Raw genomic sequence first — 27,884 nt, 5'->3', positions numbered from 1 at the left:
TGTGTGTGTGTGGAGAGAACGAATGCAGAAATAAATCAGAAAAATGTATCAAAATGACCAAAATATTTTATTATTGCATAATGTGTTCAGAAACAAGAAATACCTTCCTCAGGGACAATCTTCCTTATTGGCACTCTGCAAAAAATATATATTGTTTCCTCCCTTGCCAAATGCAACTCATTTCTCATACGTTTTCAGAAACAGGTTCTGCCACATTTGTCCCAACAGTTCATCCCAGAGATTGGGATTGATGCAAGTTAAATGTCTGAAGGATGTAAATTATTAGTGAAAAAAACACACTTGTTTGTGCCTTTAAACAGCCTGCCTTGGGAAGAAATGTATCTAGAACACAATGGTTTAGGTGACAGAAGGAGTCAGTAGAAGATACCTATAGGACAGTGGGAACTGTTCCATTCGATGGATTACAGCTCACTTGGTGAAAGGATGATATGGACATGGCATCCTTTGTGGGAGGTTTGTAAAGGTCATTGTCTGGGTACTCATTGACAAGGTAGTAGAACTGAAGCCAGTGCAACCTTTGGATAAATTTCTTCTTCTATGAGGAGGAATTTTCTACAAAGGGCAGGGGGGAGAAATTGATCCTGTCTTCTGATCAGGAGGTGGTTCTGTGTAAAGATTTCCCTCTTCACACCATCTGTGGATTTATTTATTTTTTAAATCCTTTAATATCTAGAGTGCCAATGAGATATTGCTGAAATGACAGACATTTGTTCAGGTTTGCCTCACAGACTGGCCCAAAAAAATTGCAAGTAAAAAATTGTTTTGAGAAGTTACTCTTGCTTTCCATTACAAAACTGGCTTCTGTGTTGCTCAGTGGATAAGAGATGAGACATGCCTAAATCTTTTTTCTTTCTTTTTGCAATTATTTGCAGGCTGTTACCCAACTAGAGCTGTTTGGGGACATGTCCACTCCTCCTGATGTAACCTCTCCCCCTGTAAGTACCGGAGAGAAATTTCCTGCCTCTTTCTCACATGCCACTTTCAGCAGGCTTCTTGTAGCAGCATAATGCATTTAGATATTCATGACTAACAATGCCCCATACTGAAGCTGAAAGAATTTCAAAAAGGTTTGCAATCATTTTACCCAGTTTGAATTTTTCCCTATGTAAAATTGCTCATTACCTTTCTACTTCTTTTTCTGCACTAATTGCTTACACTGATCCCCTGTGAAGCTATTAATATCACACAGCCTTAGACCTTTCATGGGGGGTGGGAGAGAACAGGTGCTGTAGGAATTTGCATATATCCTAGGAGCTGGGGAAGAACACTTTTGGGTTTATTTAATACATTAATACATTTAATACATTTAATACATAAGAGATTTTCTTGATGCAGTTCCCCATTCTGTTTTCTAGTTGCTGCTGTTTTCCCTTCCCCACCTTCCTGCTGCTCTCTCCCTTCTGCATCTTCTCTCTTATAACCAGCCCATCATTTCCTCTCTGTCGCTTTTTTTAATTAGGAAAAAGGATGTAGAGCCAGTTCTTGGCAGCAGAAGCCACAACTGAGATGCCACCCATGTATGTTTAATCAGCATGTTCTAATCTTCCCATGTTTTACAGAACCCTGCAACTCCAGGTGATGCCTTTATCCCATCTTCATCCCAGTCACTTCCTGCTGGTGCAGATGTATTTAGTTCTGTACCTTACAGCACTGCTGCTGTACCCTCAGGTGAGTTTTTCACATCATGTTATATAACTTGAGAACTTAAAGGCCAGTCTGAGTATATGTGGCTTTTAATGGGAGCTATTCTGTTGTACATCAGAACATCTAGACCCTTGATGAATTAGTAGATTTAGTTCTAGTTCCCTCATACCTGCTCATTAACCAATGACTGCAGTGAATGACCCATTACAGATATAAAATCCACAGATAAAATTAACACCTCACATCAACCCAGTAGATACTGTTTACACTTTAAGAGTTTGGCAATACATTTGTGATTCATTCAGTGAACAGCTCCTAAATCCTTCCATATTCTTCTGAAGGCATTTGGGCAATCTCCTTCTGAAACTGCATAAGGCCTTTCCTCAAGGCCGCTTTCTCTTTTGATTTTCCTGGAGTTCCAGTAGCCACAGAAGAAAAAAGACTGGTGTTTGTTTTATGTTTTTCACTGTTCTTCGGTGTCCAAAATGCAAACAATGATAGCTTAACCTCATTTCTGAAGCTTGGAATAATACACAGACAATACATTTGTTCCCCATTACTGCTTCTGATTTGTTGAGCAGTTGCTTTTGCTTAAATCCTCTTTCGCTTACGTAGTTCTTTATCGGGAAGAAATAACACAAATGAAAATGTATGTTTGTCTCTTTAAAATACCGGATATCCACTATAATGTTAGGTGTGAATTAGCCAGAACTGTGTGTGGTCTGCACTAAATTTCTAGTTTCTGCTTTCAAGTAAATTAAACTTTGTGATTGGCATAAATTGTGCAAAGCAAGTACATACGCATGTGCATGCATATATTACATGATTTTGCTAGGAAGAAGAGTGTAAAGACATACAGACTTAGGAAGCCTGTCCCCTGATTGCTAGCAGAAGTAGCTGGTGCAGTGTACTGGTGATGTTTCTGCTGTTTACTGGGACAGTGTAGAAGTCTACTGTCCCAGTAAGCAGTAGCAACACCACGGCCAGAAGAGATACAAGGCAGCATCACCCTGCCAGCCATTCCTGACTGGACAACCCACAGTTCCTTTGATGTTAAATTAGGCTATATCTGCATACTTGCACATTTACTTGTATAACAATTTGCTAACAGATTGCAGGTGTGGTTTGAATCTTATCCCATTTTCCGCTTCTGTGTGTTATTTTTATTTTGTTACCGTACACATCCCATTGTCCAGAAAATGAAATAGGTTGAAGTTTTGGAACACTCTAATACAAAAATTCAAAATGAGCCTGGATTTATCTAGTCAGAGCTGTGGACATGCTAACAGCTGGCTTTGAAACATAAAACAAGAAAACTGCTTCTTTCCATAGCAAAATAAATATCTAGGGTTTTTTTTTTTTGCAACATAAAGACTACCTTATTGTTGTGTACATGCCTCATCAGCAAAACTTGTTTAATCTCCGTATAGCAAAAAAATAATAATCAAAATCTAGGTAGAGTAAACATTAAAATGAGAAAAGGGAATAACATTTGAATTCTGCTTTAGTATACTCAGCCAGGTCATGATTTTTAAGGAGAGGGAGCCACTAATTAAGAAGCTAAATGAAATTTCCCATGTTAAGGTGTGCTGGATGGACAAAAAAAGAAACTGAAACATAGAAGAATTAGAAGTGATGTCTGTAAAATGTTGAAACTAGGCCTTCATACAAAATGTTTTTGCAAGCTAATGGATCTTTTGGCTACATTTTTAAAAAATCTCTTAGAAAAGAAGTGGCATCTTTCATTTGAAGTGCAGCCTGGACTACGAACATTCAAACACTGTCCTACCTTATCCAAACCTAAAACTAAACTTGAAGGCTAAGCACACATGGCTGCTCTTTCCTATTAATGTTGGTTAATGAGGCCAATTACACGTGTGCTTCATGGAGAGTGGGAACAGATGATAATAATTGGGGTGGGTGACTGGGTTTCATAGAGATGGTGGAGCTATCATAGCACCACGACCCCAGCGCTAATGAGATGGAACACCAGATTAGGTTTTTAGTGGGGAAAGAATTTTATCAACTATAACTTTAAAGTCTTTGCAATGGGTTCTAAAAATGCTGGTGACAAACTCCCTCCCATCACCGCTGGTCCCAAATGGTCTGAGGAGCAGTCACCTCCCTACTTCATGGTCGCTTCATTGTGCCGAGGGAGTTCTGCCTGTGTAACACACACCCATCCTTGTGGATATGAGACGTTTATTCAGAACCCCTAACAATCCTACCTGTTTTGAGATTTTAATGGTTATGTATGAGGATACTCCTTTAATCTTCTAAAAGTGCTTCAGAGCACTCACCAGACTGTTGCTTTTTGTGCATTTCTTCGTATAATCTACATTGCACTTGTGTATGGATATTCATTATATTTACCTACCCTTGGTACCAAAGTCACAAAGGTAGGAGGAGACCATTAAGCCCTAGGCCCATCTTTGAGGAAAACACCACAAATCTTTAGCAACTGGAATGTTTTGACATTGCATCAAAGGGGCAGGTGGCTGGGTGAAGGACAAAACACAACTGAGGAGGGGAGGCAGTCTTGCTTTATATAGCTGTCCCCTACTCCTCTAAAGCAGCAGTGTGGGCTTGGCTCCTGACCTTTACTCTCACAGAGGGCCAGAAATACAATTCTAAATGATGTGCATGCTCTATTTTAATCAGTCAGATCAAATAGGTCTTGTAGGCTATCTGCAGTGCTCCAAAAACTTGCAATACCTGTTTGACTAGAGATGCCAGGACAGGGGGTGGGGGTTGTATGAATACACTGGGGCAGGGTGAGTGCGAATGTTTTTTCCATACTACTTTTACCTTTCTGCATACAGTTTGTGTGAGTTTGCCCAACTTCTGCGTGTTACTCAAAATCTTGATATATGATTGACATTCTCCATATCTAGATAACGTTTCTGCTCTTTAACTGCAGCTTCTGAAATCCAGTGAGTAAGGAGCTAATGTCCAGTATAAATGGGGGGGGGCTCAGAAGTCTACACATATGGTCATTTCAGAAACATAATTGCACCTTGGGCAATTAGCTTGATAAATTTGTGGGTAATAAATGGGCAACGGACAACATGGAAAGAAAAGGGTTTAGATGTAAACTACGGTATGGAATAGGTGAAGACAATACCCTTTGTTAACCTACTTACTGAAAATGCAAGAATAAAGTAAGCTTATGTGTTTCCCAAAGCTGCTTGTCAAGCTAAAAATACTGGAAGCAAAGTACTGGTACAACTAAGTACTGGTCTGTGATATGCTGGGTGAGTGAGCAAAACAAATACTCTAATAGAGAAGATTTCCGTTCAGAAGAAAGGGCAGAGAAAACATCATTAGGAACACTCCCTTTTTTCCTCTTATTTATTGGAAAATGCCGTCTCATTAAAATAGATTTAGTTTTGCATGTAGTCTAGTAACAGCTTCTGAACCTGCCCCATGCCTCTGTCCAACAACGCTTTCAGTGGAGCAACAGAAGTCACCAAAACTCCCTGTGATTCCTCATTTGTATATCTGACCAACTTTTCTTCCTTGGCTGCCCTGTTCTTTTTTTGCTCTTCCTGTTCTGAAATTGTCCCCGCTCTCTTTCCCCCCGAAGGTTATGTTGCAATGGGAGCTGTCCTGCCCTCCTTCTGGGGACAACAACCTCTTGTTCAACAACAACTGGCCATGGGTGCTCAGCCTCCAGTTGCTCAGGTGATGCAGGGAGGACAGTCAATTGCATGGGGACAACCTGGGATATTTTCTCCCACCCAGCAACCATGGCCATCTGTAGCTGGTCAGTTTCAGCCTGCTGCCTTCATGCCAACACAAACTGTATTGCCTTTACAAGCAGCCATGTTTCAAGGTACCGTTGCTCCCATTGCTACCGTTCCACCTACAAGTGATTCCACCAGATCCAGTCCGCAGACAGATAGGCCTAGGCAGCAAGCAGGAAAAGAAATGTTCAAAGATTTCCAGATGGCTCAGCCTCCACCAGTGCCATCACGAAAACCAGATCAGCCTTCCCTCAGTTGTACCTCAGAGGCCTTCTCCAGTTACTTTAACAAAGTTGGGATGGCACAGGAAGCAGATGATTGTGATGACTTTGACATCTCTCAGTTAAATTTGACTCCTGTGACTTCTACAACGCCATCGACGAACTCACGTGAGTATTCCCCGTTTTTCTGCCGCAACCTTCCACACATTGTTTCCCTTTTCTGAGATGAAGCTGTCAGAAGTATCCATGAATGTAATTAAAAATTAAATAAATTGGGCGTCTTTGAAGTTGGGAAGACATGAAATCGAGGATAATCGCATGGAGTTCATGGATGTCCGTAATTAATTACACACATTACTTTTAATGAATTTCATTTTTGAAAGACAGTGTAATTTAGTTGTTGAAAGACAGTGTCATCTTAAATATGCATAAAAACTGGCTTGCACAATCGGCTTTGGAAGTTCCCAAAGCTGGGATTCTGTTTGCTATATTCATGAGCTAAGGAAATCCAGAAATTTGGTGAGGGTTTCTGCTCCCCTCCTCCAATGGAAGCTGTGCTTGATGCAATGGTGGCTTATTGATTTTGGATTCATAATTACCAGCCTTACTTGAGCATTGTGATTACATTGTTGCAAAAACATTTTGTGTGAATCAACCCTAAATTAAGAATTGCTGATGACATGATTCCCGTGCTTAAACACACAATAAAACTGGATGGAGGAGTTGGATTTAAGCAGGTGTGGTGATGGATCATCACTGCACTGAAGCAACATTCCTTTAGTGTGCTTAATGTGTATTTCTGATGGTACTGCAACAATTGCATTGCAAGTGATTTCAGTGGACTACTGCTAATTTTATACTTCATTTGTTTCACAGTGTAGTTAGAAGAAATGACTCAGTAGGCATCTGTAGTTTTTTAAAAGATGGGCATCTTCCAGTGATAGAAAGCTTCTATTATTTATTTATTTATTTATATTTATCTAATTTTTGTTAAATATTTTAAGATAAACGCATTGGTACTGCTGCATAAATTAAAAACAAAGTAAACCCAGGACATTGTTTGTTGTCATATGAATGATAAGAGGTTGCTGAATTTTGCAAACTAAAATTAAAATATTTTGAATCTTTCAAAACTGTCAAACTCAGTGGTTCCCAAACACTTTACTAAGAGCAATTTTGCCTTTTAAGACAAGTTTCTCAGATCCATTTATTGTTAATCTTGGGGGGGGGGGGAATTGCCAAACCACACAGTGGCACTAGGCTCATAGCCCACCCAGACACCTGCCAGCAGGTTCTCTGGTGATATTTAGGAGTCAGTCATCCATTCAATTCAAATTATCTCTATTGTCTTTATTCAGCTCCAACTCCTGCTCCTAGACAAAGTTCTCCATCCAAATCCTCAGCATCTCATACCAGTGACCCTGCTGCAGATGACCTCTTTGAAGAGGGCTTTGAAAGTCCAAGTAAAAGTGAAGAACAGGAAGCGGTAAGTGGGGCAATTCCAAATCATTAACCCATAAACTGCTCAGTTACCATGTACATGGTTCACAGTTTTGAAAATTTTGAAAATTATAGTCAAGTTCTACTTTGCATGAGTACTAAAACATTTGCTGTAGATCACATTAAAGGTAGTATTCAATCAGCAAAATTGGACTGTAGAAGAAAATAGAGGAGAGTTTCCTAGTCCAGTTATAGACAATTAACATTGACTTTGGGCAATGAAGGTGGCCCTACAAAACATAGAGAGTTAGGATATGAACCCAAATGTTCCCTCAATTTTTCTCCTTATTTGATGCAAATCAAACGGAAGGAGAAATAATGAACCCAGCCCTCTTCCCCCACCCTTCAAACGCTTCCGATTTTCTCCTGACTGCTCACAACTAATGTAAATTACAGAGGACAGAGTGTTGATCAGTGCTCCCACTTCACTCTTCCAGTTTCCCCATCAGCACCGATATGTGCTAGACTAGCACGTATACTGCTGAAGCAAAAACGTGTAAGTCAAAATGGAAGATTGCACAGATTAACTTAACATTTTTATCTACATGTCAGCTTATGCAGTCTATTTGAGTGTTCCTACTTGTTATACATTTCTGCTGGATTGTTCTCTCATGATTTATTAGTCTGTATCTACCTCCTCCTGCCAGCTCTTCGAAGAGACAGAATTCAGGAGGCGCAACTGTGAATTAGATTTCAAGAACCGGAAGCAGCAGTGTGCCATCAAAGCTTTGTGTGATGGCACCATTGTAGCCAATATAAATTTGCAGTTCTGCCTTAGAAACACAGAAGGATATTGGGGCTGAAAGACAAAGGAGTTCAGAGACTTTGGTGTGATGCAATGGGGGGGGGAGTTCAAAATGTAGCCCCTGGCACTCAGTGTCTGAGTTTTGCCACCTTCAGGCTGAACTCAACCTAGGAAGGATCTTACAGAGTAGTGAGTTCTTCCCTCTGCTTTCTCCAGGGCAAGCCAGGGAGGATGACTGGCAGGGAAGAGAGAATCCATGCTCTCCATTTTCTAGCATTCAACAGGAATGCTTTATATGACCAGATTGTTTTCAGGGGGAGGAGCTGGCAGATTTCTTCAGACATTGTAAAAATAGCACAACACATTTGATTTCCCAGGGGGAGGGGGGAATCAGTGACATTTGAAAATGAAAGTAAGTATACACCTTAATACTGGGAATGGACAACCCTTCACAGGTCAATGTGTAGTGGCTTGGGTAGGTGACAATATGGATAAGTTTTGCTGTCAGTACAATCACATGGCTTGGCTTAAGTTGAATAGCACGAGTGGTGAATACAATAGCTAACGCATGACTCTGTGCCTGCCCCACTTGCAAGGAGACAGCAGAAGCATGACCTCACATTGATAATTGCAACCTGGTCTCAGATCTGTGGTGTCCAAATTTGCTTGTGATGACCACAAACCAGTTATGGGCACCATACACAGATCCAGATTGCTCTCATATTGCTGAAAACTCATATTTGGCTGGGTTTGAGTTGCGGTGCAAAAATAGTCAGACGTGGCCATGGCAACTGCTTCACATGAATGGCTCATCACAAACTAGAACCACTAATGAGGCAGGCTTAAAGCAGAAGCCATGCACTAGGCATTTGTCTGCTTCTTGACCAAGTCTTGAAGGTAAAGTTAACTTTGGCCAAAATGCACTAACCTAAAAGACTGTTTCTGTGAGCTCAAATCAGTTTACTATCCTATCCAGGGCTGGCCCACTGGCAGCAGTTGGTCCTAGGAAATATCAGCTGTAGTTTATGGCTTTTAAATTATTTTCATCCACAATAGATATTCATGTTAAAATGCACCCACTGCATGAAAATAACTGCTGACTTTGTTTTCCTTTCTGTTGTTGAGAAAAAAAGGTGTTATGTTCTTGTATTCTAGCCTGATGGATCTCAGGCCTCATCCAACAGTGATCCATTTGGTGAGCCCATTGGTGATACTGTAAGTCCACAGGGCGATAGCTAGATAGCGCAGGTTGGGGTAGGTATCTGTCCTTTTCTCTCTGTCACTTTTGAGCTATTCATATTCACCATTGCCTGCCTTCATTTACATTGATGCTAGCCACAAACATAATATATTCCACATATACAATATGGAATATTTCATACCTTCATTTCACTACTTCTCACACCATTGATGCATCACTGGTTGATAATTCCATTTCTAGGTGGTGCACTTTTGTGTTGTCAGAATAAGAATAATAATAAAAAAACAATACAACCCTAGGGAAAATATATATTACAGCAACTGTGAAATGAGAGATTATCAACAACAGGTTCATAGTTGTTGTTTTTCTTACAGAATATTGATGCTCTGTAGTTTCTGGTATTCATGATTAGCATTTAAGATATTTGTATATTGTGCATTTTATCTTTTTCTGATAGAAATTGCAAAGTGGCAGACAATGTTCATCCAGGACTGGAATGACATCAGCAGTGCAACATATTTTTTAAGAGAAGGAATTAAGCACCATCAATAAATTAAATGTGCCTTCCCACTCTGTGGCCACAATAATGGTCAATTGGAAAACCTATTAGTTAAAGGGTCTAATGAAAATATTAAATTACAATGTTGATGTCTACGGGTTAACAACCCATTGATACAGAGAACATATAACCATACCATTTTAAATATATATTTTCCATGACAAAATGCTAAGGCAACACAATTGCTTTAATTGTTAACTGCACGCTGCATGTTGTGGGTGTTGATAGATGTTTTATGAGGGTGACCGTGGCTATTTTTATTCTGGCATCTGTTTTGTCAGAAAGATTGTGATGCTACAGTGCCTGTGAGTGTTGAACATCCCCATCTCATCTCAAATGTATTCCAATGCTGCCATATGAAAAATGTTTCTTTTATTACACTGTGCTGTGATTTGAAACAGTTCAAGCACTATGTGATTTATTGCTCATCTTTCTGTGTATGGAGCATATGAAACAAATTAATGGAAATGGTGGATTTATTTTTAGTGCATAATGTGCATCGGTTTCCAGGCTTTTAAGAATGTGCTTCCAACCACAGATATCTGAATGTACTAGCTGCTATCCAATAGTCCCTTTCCCATGAGCCTAAAACCATTTCTGCCCTCACCTGAAACCACTGTCATCCCTGAAGTATGTGCAGTCTCACTTCCTCAGTTACTTTTTTTTATTTTAAAGAAGAGGTAAATTTGAAATGTTTGCTTTGTCATTTGTGGCTTTAGATTTCTAAGCAGTATACAACTAAGGGGGTGTCAGACTCTTCAATAACTACTTTGTCTCTTTAAAATATGTTCCTTTATCCCACTTTCCCCATCAGTTTGAACTATACTATTGTGCTTTGCTTTTTAATGTTTGCACATTGTATGGCTCCATATCAGCATTATGACAGTTTAAAGGGAGGGATGAGCAGGTGTTCCGTTTTGGCTCTCCCGCACTTTCATCAGGTAGGGGAAATTTACAGTTAAATAATAGTCTAGCTGAAAAAGCATTAAGACAGGGATGGCCAAAATGGTGCCCTCCAAATGATTTAGACTACAACTCCAATGACCCCCTACCATTAGGCCAATGGAACTTGGAGGCCTAAATTATCTAGAGGGCTCCATGTTGGCTACTGCTACATTAAGGAATTGAATGGACCTGCTCTTTTCCCTTGAAGCTACCACAATATTTAGAGGGCGAATAGTCCAAGTTTGTTCTGTATGATCAATAGTTAAAACTATGACAAGGCCCAATATCTTCAGTCCTACTTTATTAATGCTAAGCATCTTCTCCCAGTAAGAGCGAGCGAGAGAGAGAGGTCTTCATTTTTATAGAGGGCTTTAGAATTTGGAAGTGAACTTGGCATGAACACAGGGTTCTGTTGCACTCAATGATGCACTTGGAAGCTATGTTATCTTCACTCAATGATCTTGTTTATGCTGCCTCTGTATATACCATATTTACTCAAGTCTAATGTGCCATCAAATCTAATGCACACCTTAATTTTCATAACATAATTTGGCCAAAAAAGGTGAGCATTAGATTCAAGTAAATATGGTGTTCAAGTGCACTCTCCCACTTGGTTTTTTTAATGTCATTTTGCTTTCTGTGTTGTTAGCACTTCTTTTCTGTAGTATCTTAAAGTCTTTGTATTTGAATAACCGAGTGTCTTATCAGTTCCTATATCTTGAACTACGTTGCACTTTGCATCTACCTGCAATCTTAAACTGAAGCTTTCAAACTTGGAATTCACAACTAACCTTTAAGGAAATGACAACCGTGCTGTTAGTAGTCAAATCTGCAATCTACTGATAAGCAAAATGTTTGCCTTGCTGTGGTTTTTTAAATCAAAAGCCGGGACAGATGTCTTAATGCATTCACTGAAATTGCAAAAAAGAAAGAGTGCAGCACTATTCTTAGGCAGCAGCACGTTGTTTCAATTCAGAGAATGTAGATTTGTGGATCACAAAGACAAAGGCAGCAAACAGCAATAATACATTTATTTATATTTCTTCAAAGACTTGGCTAGTGTTGTGAAGAAAAGGCAGCACTTGCTCAAAAGTATTACAATCTTTATTTTTTTATCCATCAAGGCATAGCAGGATTTTTTACAGGAAGGCAGTTTGCGTGGCAAGGCCCCCAAACCAGCCCTTCGTTAGAATAAAATTCACTCTGACACAGAATTTTGGTTATTGGGCAAAATTTTAGGCCAAAACTTTGATTACGGAAATGTGAGCAGTATTGGCAAAGGACTATATCGGACTCCTGCCCCCTTTGCAGGAAGTCAGTAAGGGTTAACCACATCGGGGGAACCTGCCTGTAGCTCTCCTCGATGTCTCCAGAGGCCTGGCATGGCCCTAGCCCTTCAAGCGGACATCAGACAGGATCCAGGCCGTGCATTCCTTTAATGGAATAGCCTTGGTCAATGGACCCTTCCCCCACAAATCAGTGAGCCAATGCCTAACCGCCAAACCTTACAAAGTTGTAACGAGGTAGGCTAAGAGGTAGGCGAAAACCAAGTGGCCATTGCCAATCTGCCAAATGGAAAAATTCCTACCTGGCCCCCATCCCAAGATAGGCAACCAACCAAAGTCCAAAGCAAGGCCAGAGGAAATCTAAAATAAAGGGCGGGTGTTCAGCAGCGTGAAGCAGATGCCTGACATGTGTCATGCTGCCACTTTTATACCCCCCCCCCACGATCACCCCACACAAAAGTGGTTGGCCAAGAAGCTGGGGTTATGGTGCCACCCTGGCATGACGGCATTACTCCACCCATGCTGGGGGGTGGAGGAACAGGTCTGGGGTCCTACCCGCGACCAGGACCATCCTTAAAGAAGATCCCACTTGTCAGAACCCAACAGGATTGTCAGCATAAAGGGCTGATCCCCCTGTAGCAGTGAGCAGCCACATGCAGTTGTTGTTGTTTTTTACCCTCTGACACATTCCTTTCGGCTGCTGCCTAAAGGTTGCCACCAGTAGCGCAGAACCTTTAATTTGAGGAGAACTGGACTGAGATAGGAGAACAATGGTGCTTAGTTTCCTGTCTTTCCTGTAGGTGAGCCTATTGTCATTTAACATATTTGGACCTGTACTTGGAGGAGCTGCATATATTAACTATAGTCAATGGTCTACCTTCAAATAACATGGGACATAATTATGCATAAATGAATTGGCTTCACTATTACAGTGAAGATCTTTATATTTTGAAAAGTACCTGGTGGCGGGGAGGCCCGATTCAGGGGCTGCTTATCCTTCCAGGCCCCATTTTCAGAAATGTTGCCAACACGCCAGAGCACTTTGATTCTCTGTGAACACTCGAAGCTAGTCCTGGGCTGCTAAGCTGAACTATGAATGGTCAAAGTTGTCTGTTTTTGTCTCTTGTTTTCTCGTTTTTCCAGTTCATGTATTCATTCACAGAGGGCTCATTAGATAGGTCTCATTATAATGTGAAGTGAGCACATTTCCCCCAATCCCTGGGCCAAGTGTGATTTTGCCTCACCGGATAACAGTGGCCAGATACAACCCACTTACTGGAGGTCAAACTGGTCCAGCTAAATTCAGCCCCATAACCATTTTGCCAAGTGGTTAACATGAAGCAATACATGTTATTTAGTTATACAAGTTAATAACTATTGATATTCAAGTTATGTGGCTATATATATATATATATATATATCCTACTATGCTGAGTACTGTAAATGAGTTCATCATCAACCAAGCAAAGCACAATTAGAGGCTTGTTTTTCATCATGAAGCCCAGTGCAAAGGAGAACTTTAGAAACATACAGTGTTTTTATACATAGCAGCTGTTATTAATGAGTACATAAAGCAAGGGTCCCTTCACCATAAGGAGCAGAACAGCCCTGCACCTACCCCTCTACTGTTGGATCTGGCTCTCAAAAGAAGCCTAGCTTGTAGTATAAAAGATACATTACAGTCTTGACTGAGGTGCTACTCCTTTGGGTTTCCTTGACCTTCTTTTTCTGCGGTAGAGTCTCAACACAGGGCTTTCCTTCTGACTGGATGATCAGGAAGCAGAAGACTTATTTTCTGAAATGCATCAGCTGAGATTCTACTTTCTGTTCAGCCAGCCAGAAGGAAAACACTCTGCTTAAAATCTACATAGGAGCACAGAGGTCAAAGCAGCCTTGGGAGAATTGCAAGTTGAAGTTCATAATGCATCTTTTATGCCAGCCTTACATAGATCAGTAAGAAAAATTCTGCCCATCACCTTGTCTGGTTGGCTTCCACTAGCAAAAAGGGATGGTCTCTGTTAAGATAATAAAGAATACAGGGACAATAGTAATGGATATAAGGTAATTGGTGATACTTTTAACTTGAAGAAGAGGTCCACAATGGTAGTTCCCTTAGAAAAATAAGAATGGGAGCAAACAGCACTATTTGTTGTAAAGCTAAGCTAGTAAAGGTAAAGGGGCCCCTGACCATTAGGTCCAGTCGTGACCGACTCTGGGGTTGCAGTGCTCATCTCACTTTATTGGCCAAGGGAGCCGGCGTACAGCTTCCAGGTCATGTGGCCAGCATGACTAAGCAGCTTCTGGCGAACCAGAGCAGCGCACGGAAACGCCGTTTACCTTCCCACCGGAGCGGTACCTATTTATCTACTTGCACTTGGATATGCTTTCGAACTGCTAGGTTGGCAGGAGCAGGGACCGAGCAACAGGAGCTCACCCCGTCACGGGGATTCGAACCGCCAACCTTCTGTGGCTCTGTGGCTCCTAGGCTCTGTGGTTTAACTCACAGCGCCATAAAGGCTTTTTGCAGTGCTGGATTTACATATAAGATAAACTAGCTTAGGGCCCCACTCTCTAGGGGCCCCCAAAAAAAATTTAAAGGAAAACAAACCTGGATGTTCATTTCCAAAATGTAAGATAAAAACAAATAAAATAAAACCTGCATACAGTTAGAGCTTAATAATTATTTCACTGTTAATATACTTCTTAATTGTATTTCAGTTCAACAATTACTTTGAGAAAATACATATTTTGTTATGTGCAAATGGCTTTAGATACCTATTAGGTCCATAAATTACCATATAGCATATATTCAATAGAAAAAACAGCGACAATTTGTTGTTGACAAAGGACAGCTGGACATGTTACCTTCAGTAGCTTAGGGCCTCACCAAACCAAAATCCGGCCCTGGCTATTTGTGATCATTTTTAAGCTGAAGCCTTAGCAATGACTTTCTGAATTAGAGGATAATTTTGATAGCTAAGAAATGGGAATTGAGGTGCAACAATCTTGTTAAAAATGTGTTTTTTGCAAAGGCTATAAAGAAGATAAAAAAGCCAGTTCTATGGAATAATTTTTGAGGATCATTTAAAAAAATGTATCTATACCCTGTTAACTAGTGTCTGTAGAACAAAGCTACATTGAATTGGTTAACATTAAAGGGTCTTAGAGATTTAATATTAAGTGTCATTTTGCGGGGGGGGGGGGGAGATTTATTTATTTATTTACCTTTGTAGTATAATTTTCTGGCTATCCCGGTACTGCTTTTCAGTGTCCAGTTCATGACAATTGACCCAAGAAAGGGCCCTCTATTATCATGGCATTATTTATTATTTACATATTCTTTCCTGTCCTTTCTAATTTACTTCTCATGCACCTCTGGTACTATAAGGTGATAAACGGCTTTTTAATTTACTTTGTTCAACCATGTGCATTTGCTATTCACTGCTAAAGATATGACCCAAAGTGCACTGACAACAGATAGCTGGATCCTTTCTGAAACTTCAAGGCTATTATTCTAAGGATAAAGTGAGGATTACACCAGAGCAGAGTGAAAGGTCCCATCAAAATTTATGAAGCCTAGAGGCCAAATCGTCTTTCTTTCAAGTACTATTGTATTGTAAACTAGCCAGAATTGTGAGTGTCTGTGGTCTATGCAGCAGCAATCTATGTAAGCATAATCTTTGAAGTGTCCCCAAACTTGGAATAGAATTGTTATTCTTTCTTGCATACTGGGGTAAATATGAAGATGGATATAATGTTCATTATGTGTGCAATAAGACCTGATTTGAAATGCTGAGATTCTCTGCATAGGTGTTACAGATTCATGGGGCAAGATCCAACATCACAATAGTAGATGTGATGGGACTTCCCCTTACTCTGTTCTGTAGCCCCCTCCACCCCCAACTTTGTGCCCTGTTGAGGGTCCCCTAGCCTCCACAGCAGATTATTTAGGGGTGGTGGGAGCTTGGGGGAGGGGGGAGAGGAAGTAGAAATCCCATTTGCCTGAGTAAAAATCCATTGCCCAAGTGGACTGACCTTGTTGTATATCACCCATAAATACAAGATATGGTATGCTTACCTTTACCCTTCTTCTGGAGAAGTGAATACTTTGTGGATTGGAATGCAAAATATGCTGCTGTTACATGCTCCAACTCATTCATTTTTTACTTACAAGCCCTGCAAACAGAGTTCCATAATATAATTCAGAATTTTAAATTAGTCATTTACAAAGAAAAATAACCTGCATTTTTTTTAGACCACCACCAACACCACCACTCCATTTGGAAATAACCCGCACAGTATACTTTTGTCAAGACCAACCCAAATGTCACAAAGTTGTGAGCAAGCTTTCAAGTTCTCCAGAATTTTTATCACTTGCATGTGCCCATTGCTGGACTCGACAGGGAGGGAGCATAGGTCATACAGCACTGCTGCACACCAGGATTTCATAGCGGGGCAAGATCCTGATGTCAATTTACTAGGGCAATTTATAGAAAGGTTTAGATCCTTTAGGAAGCTCTATAGCCAAACTTGCCATGTGTTTATTACATGGTAGTTCTACTGATATATCTGGTATCGCTGACTTAACATTTATTTGGATTTTGAATTTGTATAATATCATGGAATGCTAAGGTGACATATGGCACATTGGGCTTCTTGTTAGCTCACCACCATCCATTGTTTTGCTATTTTAGCCATTATTATTTTATTCAAGCCTACACTGACTTTGGAGTGAAACCTTCCTGCATCTAATTGCTACAATGCGCCAACAGAAAAGTTCATAGTAGAAGATGTGAAATATTTAACTGGAGTACAGGAAAACAATTTGTCATTATTTCTCTGAACTAAAACTGCATGTTTATAAGCTGAATGATGTCCTTGCTCTCAGCAGGATTGAATTTGCCTCATCCACCCACCTTCTTGGACTTGATAAAGACTCAAGCTGGTTTCTCCCAGGGGGAGAGGACAGCTAGCCATATGAGCAGGAGTGTGTAATGGGAGGGGACAGTCCAGTCCAGTATTTAAAGCTACATTGCCGCCCCCGTCTTGCCCCTCTGTAGTGGGCTTTGCCTAGCACTTTTTTGGGGGGGTGAGAAGGAGTTAAGAGGGAGCCCCTGGTTGGGACTTAGGACTCCCTGTTTTTATCTACTTCGCACTGTAGGGTATCTTGTGGTGATTTGGTTAACTTGGCTGTTTGGCATTCAGTGCTGGTAGGTAAGAAGAGATAAGATGTCACTGCCACCCTGAGGTATTATGGTGCTAATAGGCACTCGTGAGTCATCATCCATAGAATGCTAAGGATATGGTTTACACATCATGATGAATGCCCTGCAGGAAGAGTCAGGTGTGCAGGTTGGGTTTCACATACTCAAGGCTTGCTCAGTAAAAAGGGAGATATTTCTCCCAGTCCTTGGCTGGGGAACTCACAGTGCAATGACTTACATTCCCATGAGATAGAGGGTTGCTTCTCTCATATGCATTCATCGATTCCACCTGCCTACACTTAATTATTTGCTTAACTGGCAGACCCTCTAATTTTTCTACATTTTAATAAATATAATATTTTTACCATTTAGTCATCTGTCTTGAATTGTCTTTCAGGGTGTGGGGGCAATGGCCGATTTGCTCTGTGTGTTTAAAAACAATAATTGCAAACTTAGCCTCTTCTGGTCTCAACTGTACTGTGAGATGTACATGAATTCTATTTCATTCTAATTATTTCAACTTAAACAATGAATTGGGTTCTTAATAAACAATGTGAAATTGCTGAATCCTTTTATATTATTACTGCCTTTTCAAACACCATCATAATTCAAAATAATAAAAATGCTATTTCTTTAGCATTTTTATTCTGCTCACCTACTTTCCTGAAATCTGCTGCTTAGATACAAATGACTAGAACTGTCTCTATTCACATTTCTTTCTATTGTTCCCAGGAAAGAGAGCCTCTCTATGCCCAGATCAACAGACCTAAGAAATAGCGTTGACCCACGCTTGTGGTGCTTCAAGACTCAAACAGAAAACTACAGCCTTGACAGGCCTTTGGCTTCCACATTTTCTTGCAGTTGATCTCATCTAATAAAGGATAATCACCTCACTGCATCAGTTCAACAAGCAAAATGTTTTGGCAACCAGTGGCAACTCTCTATGGCAGAACATGACACTTTTGTTTTGTTCCACAGTCCTGATATCCAAGCAAAACCTTTCCTCAAGTTTCAACTATCCAGCATTTCCCACCACGCCTTGTCACTTTTTTGCCATTTCGAGTGCACCACATTATGGAAGTAATCAGTTCAAATCTGTTAAAGGACTGCTAATCATTTAATAATATAAAAAACGCAGGAAAAAAATAATGAATTCTACAGCCATTGAGCTCTGTGGCTGCACATTTTGATGATATGGTGACTTTTTTATCACCATATTAGACTGATCTGGCTGTATTCCCCGCCGCTGCCACCCAATACTACTCCATAATGGCATATTTGAAGGTAGGGGACAAAGTATTTGAGTGTTCCATTCTATCCCCTTTTCTTACAGACAGGTGACAGACTCTAGCAGCAGAACGCCTCCTGTGAAAATTATCCTTAACTTGAAACCATGGATTGCCATTTTGCTGATTATCCATCTTGATTGGGAAACGTTTGCCAAATGGACCTTTTGAAATTACAGTACATCAAAGAGATGAAATGCTGCTTTTTTGTTTTGAATACTTCTGCTGTGGGTAGAAAAGGACATCAAATATTTTGATGAAGAAAAAGAAGAAGAAAAAGACTTAACAGTGTTATTTCCTAGGGGACTCTTAAAACAAAGACCAGTAAAGGAATATTTTTTATTTCTTTGATATCTTGCTGCTGTAATGCTATGCAGACAAGTGTTTTTCTTCTCTGTGTGCCATTTTTGAAGAGAGAGAGAGAGAAAAAATTGTTTGCCAAATACTTCCAGTATGCTTTCTGGATTTGATTGGGATGGACTTTATTAACCAAGATGAAGATGGCATGAATTTTGAAACTGATTCTGTGATCAAATTGTTCATCTTTATCACTTTTTGTACATCAGAAAAATTCAAATGGGATTTTTATTTTATAACTTGAAATTAAAAAGGAAAAAAAAAACTTACCATAAAACTCTTTAAATGTTTAAGGGGAAATGGCTTTAAGGAGTTTGAATGAAATTTGCCAGGTTTTTTTTGTAAATATAAAATGTTATGAGAATTCTTTTAATAATGCCATGACACTGTAGAGAAGGTAGCAAATGGCAGTACTTTGGAAGTGTGGAAACCCCCAGTCTGTGGCTCTTGCATCTCGTATGGTTTTTCCCCCCCACATGCTTATAATAAAGTGCATTTCCCAGCAGCAATTAGGTTGTCAGCAACTAGTAAAGTTGATGGGTAACACATGATTTATTTTCTTGCTTTTATGACACAAATATTACTACATACTGTACATTTTCAAGGGAAAAAAGTACATTCCATAGCCATTTCATAGCTAGAAAATAAAAATCAAAACTGTTTACACACAAATCAGAAACAACTTTTTAAAAATTCTCTTTTTTAAGCATTTATGTAAGAAAAGTGCAGTGTTTGGTTCCTATCCTTAGCACATAATTTGCATAAAGAATCTATATATTTTTGGCCTACAGAGAATTGTTATACAGGTCAAATGTGTTTTCCTGAAGTTCCTATGCAGATCACAATATATTGAATTTTAGTGGTTTAGCACTAAAAAAAAAGTTAATGAACCCAAATGAGGAATTGCTTAATGGGTTATGCAGATTTTTTTGTTTTTAGATCATAACACCAAGGTTTCTGTGTATTTTCCATTGATTTGTGTAGGCCTGGAGTTGTATATTTCCATATGTTTGAATGGTTTAATGAAAGCATTTTACACACACAGCTGAAAGCGGAACAGGATGGTGATTTGGTGGTGCTGGCAACTAAATTTCCTAATTCCAGCCAGTAACTTGTGAAATATATACTGAATGTGTGCTTTACCAGTGAGTGAATGATACACTAGATGTTGATAGGCTCAGTATCAAAGAAGTGAGATCTAATGCACTGTTCCTGTCATTTCTTCTCTCTGTTCTAATTGTCAGGATCTCTGTGGCAAACTCACATCAAACAAAAGATGCAAAAAATATATTCCCAGTAGGATTTAAAATGCGTGGGATTGTATATTTTCAGTCCAACCAAGTGAATGAAAACATTTTCTTATTAGATAATCTTCCAATTATTGATTTTAATAGGAAATGCTACATTCTTCCTTAGCAAAGCTATTTACAGGGTTGCCAAGCATCTGGAATTCCCCAGTGAAAATAGCATTGGGGGGGAATTATGGGAAATTGGTAAAATGCCCAAGATGGAGGATGATTGCCTAAAAAAAGTTCAACTTTTGTATACTGAATTTTGCTTCCATAAATAGGGCAACCCTACTATTTACCATTTTTGTGTTGGGATATTGGATTAGAAGAAGGTGACATTTCAGTTCTTCATGAAACTTTGGAGTAGGTTGTGGTCTCATTAGCTTTTCAGTTAATGACCAAAGCATTCACATCATAGTTTGAAGATTTCTGTAACCATACGCCTCTGAAGAACCTTCCCAGGATGGGAAAAGTTTATGTAACCAATACTACATAGTAGCTATAAAAGAGAATCAAGTTGGGATATCAAAATCAGAAGTCACAAAGAAATTTGCTCCATGTAAACATTTGGTTATGGGTTTTTTGGGGGGTGGGGTGGGGTTAAAACAAGAGACTCCATAGCTACCCTGTTCCACCATCAGAAGATTCATTTTTTGCCATAGCCTAGAAGCGAGATAATATCGGAGCCTACACTGTACCATTCGATAGATACATAATAGGTTCAGGGGAGTCAACAAGCTTTCCCCTTCCTGCTCTTCACTAGCACTAAATTTGTCACTTTAAATTTTAAACCAGGGAATCCCACTCACCATCCTGTACTGTCTCCAGTAGTTTCTTGATTCCAACCATGTCATTAAAAAAATATTTTGATAGATCGTAGTCATTCAACTGTCTGACAAAACCTATGATCAAATAATGTACTGGGCACCTTCGTTGCAAAGATGTTTACTCTCTACCTTTATTCATTTTGATTTCTGCATTCCGACACGTATTTTTTTAATAAAGAAAAGATAAAAATGACTGTTTTTTGCAGTACATTTCTAGATCTACTTTAACTTTACCTCAGAGGAAAACCATTTGTTGAACATCTTTTTTTCACCCTTAACTTTATGTGTAATGCATTCAGCAGAAAAAAAACCAACAAATTTTTAGAAATTTTCCATTAATTTCTGTAACACACCATGTAATACTGTTACAAATAAAAACATTTAAAATCATAAGCATTATTTGCTCTCATTCTTTTGCAGGTTGAATGTGATAGACAAAATATAAAGTTGACCACTTGTCCATTCCTGACTATAGTCCCAATACCATAAAATTGTACTTTTGTAAATATAACATTTGCAGGTTGTGGTGAACTGCTAGTATGTTGTGTTCTTCCACTTGGATCTTAACAGGTTTTATAATTTATTACTTTTTAATATAACAAATTTCCATCAAAAGGTAGGGCATAACTAAGCATTCCCAACAGAACTGATCATTAACCACTCATATGCAATGCACTGTGTTCACAAGCCTTTTTCAATGAGTAAAGACACATTCATATACTTAAAAAAAAATTGGATTCTGCCTGAAACCCGAGAGCCACCTGTCAGTCAGTGTCAACAATATTGACCTAGATGAGCCAATGGTCTGACTTTCTATAAGACAACTTCCTTTGTTCCTCTAATTCTGCTGATGATCACTGTCCTGAGACAATGTAGGTCAGAGATAGTCAGGTGCCCTCCAGATGCTGTTGGACTACAACTTCCATCAGCCCCAGCCAACCTGTTGGCTACCTCCAGGGTAGGCTATCTGTGCAAGCCATAGTTTTAAAAACAATTGGGCTTGCCTAAAACAACATGCAAAGAACAAAGGCATCTGATTGGGCCTAAGTTTTGATATATTTTTACTTCTAATTTTTGCCTCTTCTTGCTTAGAAGTAACTAGGTAATTCTGAGATTATATCTCAATGGGGCCTGTAGGTTTAAAATAAATGTGTGTTCAGGAAGATGCAACTTTACCCCCTCTGGTTGTAAACAGAATTGGTTATAAACGGAAATATATACATCATATGGCCTCTCTCTTATCTGTGAGGCAGTGAGAAATAACACAAGATACCCTGTTGAGATTTCCTGATTCCCTGCAGGAGCATTACCTATCTCCTTTTGAAATTATTCTGCTGCAGGAAAGGGATATCAGGCTCATTAATGAAACAACTGTCCAGCAATTAGCTTTTCCCAGTTCCAAATAGTCTTATCTCCATGGAAATGTTTGCCTTGCAGCCCATCTATCAAGCTCAAAAAGTTTTATCAGAAAGCTAATAAAACAAACGATGTACTCAAAAGCCATGCCTCTTTGAGGCATTATTAGCAGCAAAATATCTCTTCTTATAAATTGCTATCTCCATAATCCGATTTCATAGCTCTCTTAGACCCAACAACATTTCAGTGCATTCATGTTTCCAAAAGGGAACCCCAGTCAAAAGTTTTAAAAGGAGGGGAAAGCCTGTAAACAGTAGGCGGAAAGAACAATGTTCATACTGAGTAGGTTCCTAACAATTAAGACAATGTGGTACTGTGGTGAACAGTTAGTACGGTAAGTGTCAGTTCTGCATCAATCCTGGATCTCTAGGTGGTGTTGAATTAGTCCTTTATCCAAGTTAAGGTAAAGGTAAAGGGGCCCCTGACCATTAGGTCCAGTCGTGACCGATTCTGGGGTTGTGGCGCTCATCTCGCTTTATTGGCCGAGGGAGCTGGCGTACAGCTTCTGGGTCATGTGGCCAGCATGACTAACCAGAGCAGCACATGGAAACACCGTTTACCTTCCCGCCGGAGTGGTACCTATTTATCTACTTGCACTTTGATGTGCTTTGGAACTGCTAGGTTGGCAGGAGCAGGGACTGAGCAACGGGAGCTCACCCTGTCGCAGGGATTTGAACCGCCGACCTTCTGATTGGCAAGTCCTAGGCTCTGTGGTTTAACCCACAGCGCCACCCGCGTCCCTTCTTTATCCAAGTTCCTTTATGTCAAATAAGAATAACCACCTACCCTACTATGGTCAGTATGAAAATATACAAAGCAATTTTGCCAGTGGTTGAAGCCAGCAGAAACTTTAATAGCAACTGAAATTTCAAATACAGTGGTACCTCGTGTTACGTATATAATCCATTCTGGAGGTCCGTTTGTAACTGGAAACCATTCATAACATGAAGTGTGCTTTTGCTAAGGGCACCTCCAGAGCGTGACTTCTGCTTGCATCCCGGGGCAAAGGTCACAACAAGGGGGCATCTACTTCTGGGTTAGCAGAGCACGTAACCCGCAGCATTCATAAGGGGGGCGGTACATAACACGAGGTACCACTGTACTTGAATATTTCATACTACTTGATGGAATAAACCACCAAGGGTCTAGTGTAGGAGTGGCTAACCATTTTTTGACTCAAGGACTACATTCACTCGTGGCCAACCTTTTCAGGGCAGCATGACAACAGTGGATATTGGCAAATTAGCATTGCCAATTCTGTACTGGAGTACAGCAAATATCTCTGAAAGTTTGATATAACCTGTTCTGTGATCTGGCATGCAAGTTAATATTATGATTTTCTTTTCTGACCATTAATTTGAATCAAGACCGAATAATATACAGTGGTACCTCGGGTTACATACGCTTCAGGTTACAGACTCCGCTAACCCAGAAATGGTACCTCGGGTTAAGAACTTTGCTTCAGGATGAGAACAGAAATCGTGTTCTGGCGGCACAGCAGCAGCAGGAGGCCCCATTAGGTAAAGTGGTGCTTCAGGTTAAGAACAGTTTCAGGTTAAGTACGGACCTCCGGAACAAATTAAGTACTTAACCCGAGGTACCACTGTATTAGTCTTCACAATCTGGCTGACACTCTTGTATGTACAAACATGTACCCAGTTATGTCTGCTAGGTGTCTCATTTATGATACTTTTGAACCTTGGTTTACAACCATAATCTGTTCCGGGGGTCCGTTTGTAAACCAAAACAGGTTGTAACCCAAGGCGTGCTTTCGCCAATGGGGCCTCCCAAAAAATTTGTTCGTAATCCAAAAAAAAAAGGGGGGGGGTTGTAATCCAAAAAAAAGGTTGCAAACCTGGACACCCACTTCCAGGTTTAACAGGTTTGTAATCCAAAACGTGTGCAAACCAAGGTACCACTGTATCTAATACGATCACTAACTTTCTGTGTAATTTTTTATTCTAACATATATCTGGTTAATACTGCAGAACAATAAATAAAAGTATTTTGGAAAAACAAGAGATTATAAATTATATTTAGTAATTGGGTGCTATTGTTGTTTCTAAACGACACTCACTGTAGGTTGTCGGATTCTGTTCTGCATTGTCTTTTTATAAAATATACAACATTTTTTGTATCTATAATCTCAGGTGATACTGCTTGCCTTCTGTGCAAACAGTGATCCACAAACTTTCCAGTAAATGGCATTTTATCTGTGCACTAATGATTAACAGTGAAATTGATCACATCAAAGGTCAAGCCACTGCTAGAAACATCTTTGTTAGTCCTGGGACCAATGGGACTTGAAGCTGACAAAACCTTTGGACAGCCTGAAGCATCTTTCTTAATTGTTAGTCTTCATTGAATACCGATGAAGGGGAAAGGTGATCGGTTAGGCCATCTGCTGAGAATCCAGTTGGCAGAACTCAGGCTTTCCTGAGCACTTCCCATAATAAGTCAGCTGATATGGCACAAGTTCTCTGTTAAATGCTTGTTGCTAAGTTGTTTGTTGTAAAGAAATGATGTTGCAATAAAACAATTCTATTTTTTTAGCTTTGTGTTTGAATGGGACTTATAAATGTATAAGGGATGTATGTTGTAGTAATTCATGTCTTTTAGATTTCATGATAGTAATTAGAATACAGTGGTACCTCTGGATGCAAACGGGATCCGTTCCGGAGCCCCGTTCGCATCCTGAAACGAACACAACCCGTGTCTGTGCTTCTGCACGTGCCACAATTTGCTGCACATGCACGTGATGTCATTTTGAGCGTCTGCGCGAGCGGCGAAACCCGGAAGTAACACATTCCGTTACTTCCGGGTTGCTGCGGAGCGCAACCCCAAAACGCTCAACCCAAAGCTACTTTAACCCGAAGTATGACCGTACCTGAAGAACTTGTGCCAGGCAAGTTAAAGTGCGTAGAAGCTGCCCTCCAGGTCTCCTCAAGGAGAATGTCTGAAAACAGGGCCCTTTTAGTGGTAGCACTGCAAATAGAATTCTATAACGTTATCCCCCCATTTTTGTTTTCTGTTTTTTTCTTCAATTGGTTTATGGTTTGTTTTATCAATTCTTCTGGGGGGGTTAATGGCGTTGTATTGTATCAGATTGTTAGTTGCCTTGAAAGTTTGTAAAAACTTACAAATAAATTTACACATAAATAAACATAACCTCCTTAGAAATTTGATGTACTAATGGCCATCAAAGATAAGATTGTGCTCAACTCATTATTTAAAAGAGCCCTTGACTCTATTTATAATTGGTAGGAAAAAGAAGCAATTGCTGGTGGTTGAGGTCTGGCACAAGCATTCAACTACAATTAAATCAGTACAGTCCTTGTTATCTGTGGAATTCCCACCTGCTTTTGACTGCTGGATCCACATCACGGGTAGTGAAAATATCCCTTTAACCAAGCATCAGACTATAAGCAGTTATGTCTAGTTGTAGACCCTGCCTCTTCTTTTCATTACCCTTGTTTTTATTCTGATGCGGAGTGGCTATAGCTCCAGAATATGATCTGCAGTGTATTATTCAAGATGTGGCTGCCATGAGATAAAAATATACAATTAAAAATAAGGTGTGTGTGTGTGTGACCCTAAAGCATTTATTGATCTTGACCAGGATCACCTATACTTTTAGCAGATGGTTTAGTTTTCCTGCAGAATCAAGGAAGTCTCTGTGTTTTAACTCATTGTGATTGATTATTTCAGGATGAAAACAGAAAGGTAGGAACTGGGCTTTGAGGGCGATAATGATTTCCTATTCAAATCTTTTCTAAATTAAGATTTTAAATACTTTACTAGTGAAATCCTATACTTACCTGAGACTAAGCACCATTAAATACAAAGAATTGTAATGTTAATCCGCAAATGGGAAGCCAATTATAGGTAGAAGTTAACAGGGGTTGCAGTCCCCTGCTGTTCCTCCTTACTCTGTAGTAAGTCCCACTGTGTGTCCAATAAGGCATGTTACACCCAGGTTACTATGCATAGAGTTCCCATTTTAAATCTCCATAACTGGCTATAGGATTGCAGCCTTAGATTTATGTAAGACAGGCCAGTAAACAGGTCCTGAGCTGTGCTTCATGTCTCCGACTTTCTCCAACAGTTTTCCAGCGGCCCAGTAGAAGGCTCTGTCCAACCAGTAAACTTTGTTAAATTTGTCGGAAGGTAGCTTATCTTCTGTTTGCCTGCTGGGAAACAGCTACTAATCTACCTTCCTCGCCCCGCTGTTTTCAAACACAGTAGCAAGCGGATTTAGTAAAGAAACATGCTATAGATTTCCCACAGTACTTTAAAACATGAGTGCAGCATCTATACCCTTTTGTTCGTGGCTGGCCAGAGTTTTCGTGATCTGTGTAAGCATAAGCTTCTTAAATTTGCATTGCTCCAGGTAAGTGAATATTGTTTTTCAAACCAATATCAGTATGGTAATGTGATAGATAGTGACGTTTAATGGTAACCTTCTGTTCTGATATTTGTGTGGTACATGGAAAGTGCCTCTTGAGCTATTTCTGGATTAGTTGCAAAGTTTTACCAAAGGAGGACCATATTGAACTGAACATGTTGCAAAGTGACATGCATTTGAACAAGCCTGATCGCTTGGAGACTCCAAAGTATGTGAAATGGTGCTCTGATATTCAGTAACATCTTTCTCCCTGTGGCTGTCTTGCCTAGTCAAGTCTAAAATTTAAGATATTGGGGGGGGAGTGAATATTGTATATGCCAACTTGTCACTTCCACTTTTGCACATACTCCACTTCATATGAGTGATACCTTCTGTTTCCATGCTGTCAACCACATACCTTCCAACACTTATCCAATGAAATAGGGATGTCCTATTCCATACCCTACAGCATTTCTCCCAGGACATTCTGGGATCAATCAGAAACCAGGACAGCTTCTGCAAATCCGGGACTGCCCCTGGAAAACAGGGACACTGGTCTGCAACCATTAATCCTCACCTTCCATTACAGGAGCTGTGCTGCTGTTTATAAGTTTATCCCACTGTTATTATTTAACGTTTAAAGGCCTGCAACACTAGAGCTGATTTTACGGGAAAGGTCCATGTGGCTGTAGGCCTTTAAATATCACACTGATGCCCATAGGATAAACACATGGACATGGTTCTTCCACAATGCTAGTGTAATACTTAAAGAATCTTCACTCTGGGTTTCTTAGGTACTTCGCCTGTCCATCTCAGAGGCATGTCACTAAAGGGCCACCTTTGACTTTTTCCTGTCCTTCTCCTTTAGCAGCCAAGCAAACTCTGCATCCTTTACTACATCTCCCAGAGTTACCTTTTCCTGTACATCTACTTCTATCAGGAAGTCATCTGGAAGACGACTATAACTTCTTTCCTACTAACACCCTCTTCCGCAAAATCTTCCCTTTTTAAAAAATACATACACACACTAAATTCACATTTTCCACCTATTGTTTGATCATGTAATTCTGTTTCCCTACACGTTAACCTCAGGCACTTCATCCTTACTTTTAAAGCCCTCCACCTCTCCTACACTGCTGCCCTGTTGTAACTTCGTCAGACCTTCATTATGTATAATCTCTTCTCCCATCAACCCCTTTTGTCATCTTATTCTGAAGAATTGCACTCTATGCCAGGAACAGCCACCCCTCGCT

At 39.9% G+C, this 27,884-nt stretch overlaps 2 protein-coding genes across 6 annotated transcripts in view; both read left to right on the top strand.

The window, feature by feature from the left end:
• The window catches only part of DAB1 (DAB adaptor protein 1), a 644,236-nt gene extending 623,221 nt beyond the window's left edge, over positions 1-21,015 (top strand). For all 5 annotated transcript variants that reach the window (XM_081011790.1, XM_081011791.1, XM_081011793.1 and 2 more), the window contains 6 exons: positions 894-956; positions 1,581-1,689; positions 5,252-5,800; positions 6,991-7,118; positions 9,033-9,131; positions 17,805-21,015. In XM_081011790.1, coding sequence (XP_080867916.1) covers positions 894-956; positions 1,581-1,689; positions 5,252-5,800; positions 6,991-7,118; positions 9,033-9,116 — 933 coding nt within the window. In that variant the 3' untranslated portion in view covers positions 9,117-9,131; positions 17,805-21,015. The remainder of the gene's footprint in view (positions 1-893; positions 957-1,580; positions 1,690-5,251; positions 5,801-6,990; positions 7,119-9,032; positions 9,132-17,804) is intronic.
• Positions 21,016-26,439: 5,424 nt separating this feature from the next.
• Positions 26,440-27,884, top strand: part of C8B (complement C8 beta chain) — a 33,683-nt gene continuing 32,238 nt past the window's right edge. Inside the window, exon 1 of the mRNA XM_081011789.1 lies at positions 26,440-26,637. Within this exon, the coding sequence (XP_080867915.1) occupies positions 26,546-26,637 (92 nt within the window). The 5' untranslated portion in view covers positions 26,440-26,545. The remainder of the gene's footprint in view (positions 26,638-27,884) is intronic.

Source organism: Podarcis pityusensis, assembly GCF_964106645.2.
Source record: "Podarcis pityusensis genome assembly, chromosome: 6".
In the NCBI taxonomy this organism is placed as follows: domain Eukaryota; kingdom Metazoa; phylum Chordata; class Lepidosauria; order Squamata; family Lacertidae; genus Podarcis; species Podarcis pityusensis.
Note: the sequence above shows the minus strand (reverse complement) of the source record. Positions and strands in the feature narration are given on the sequence as shown.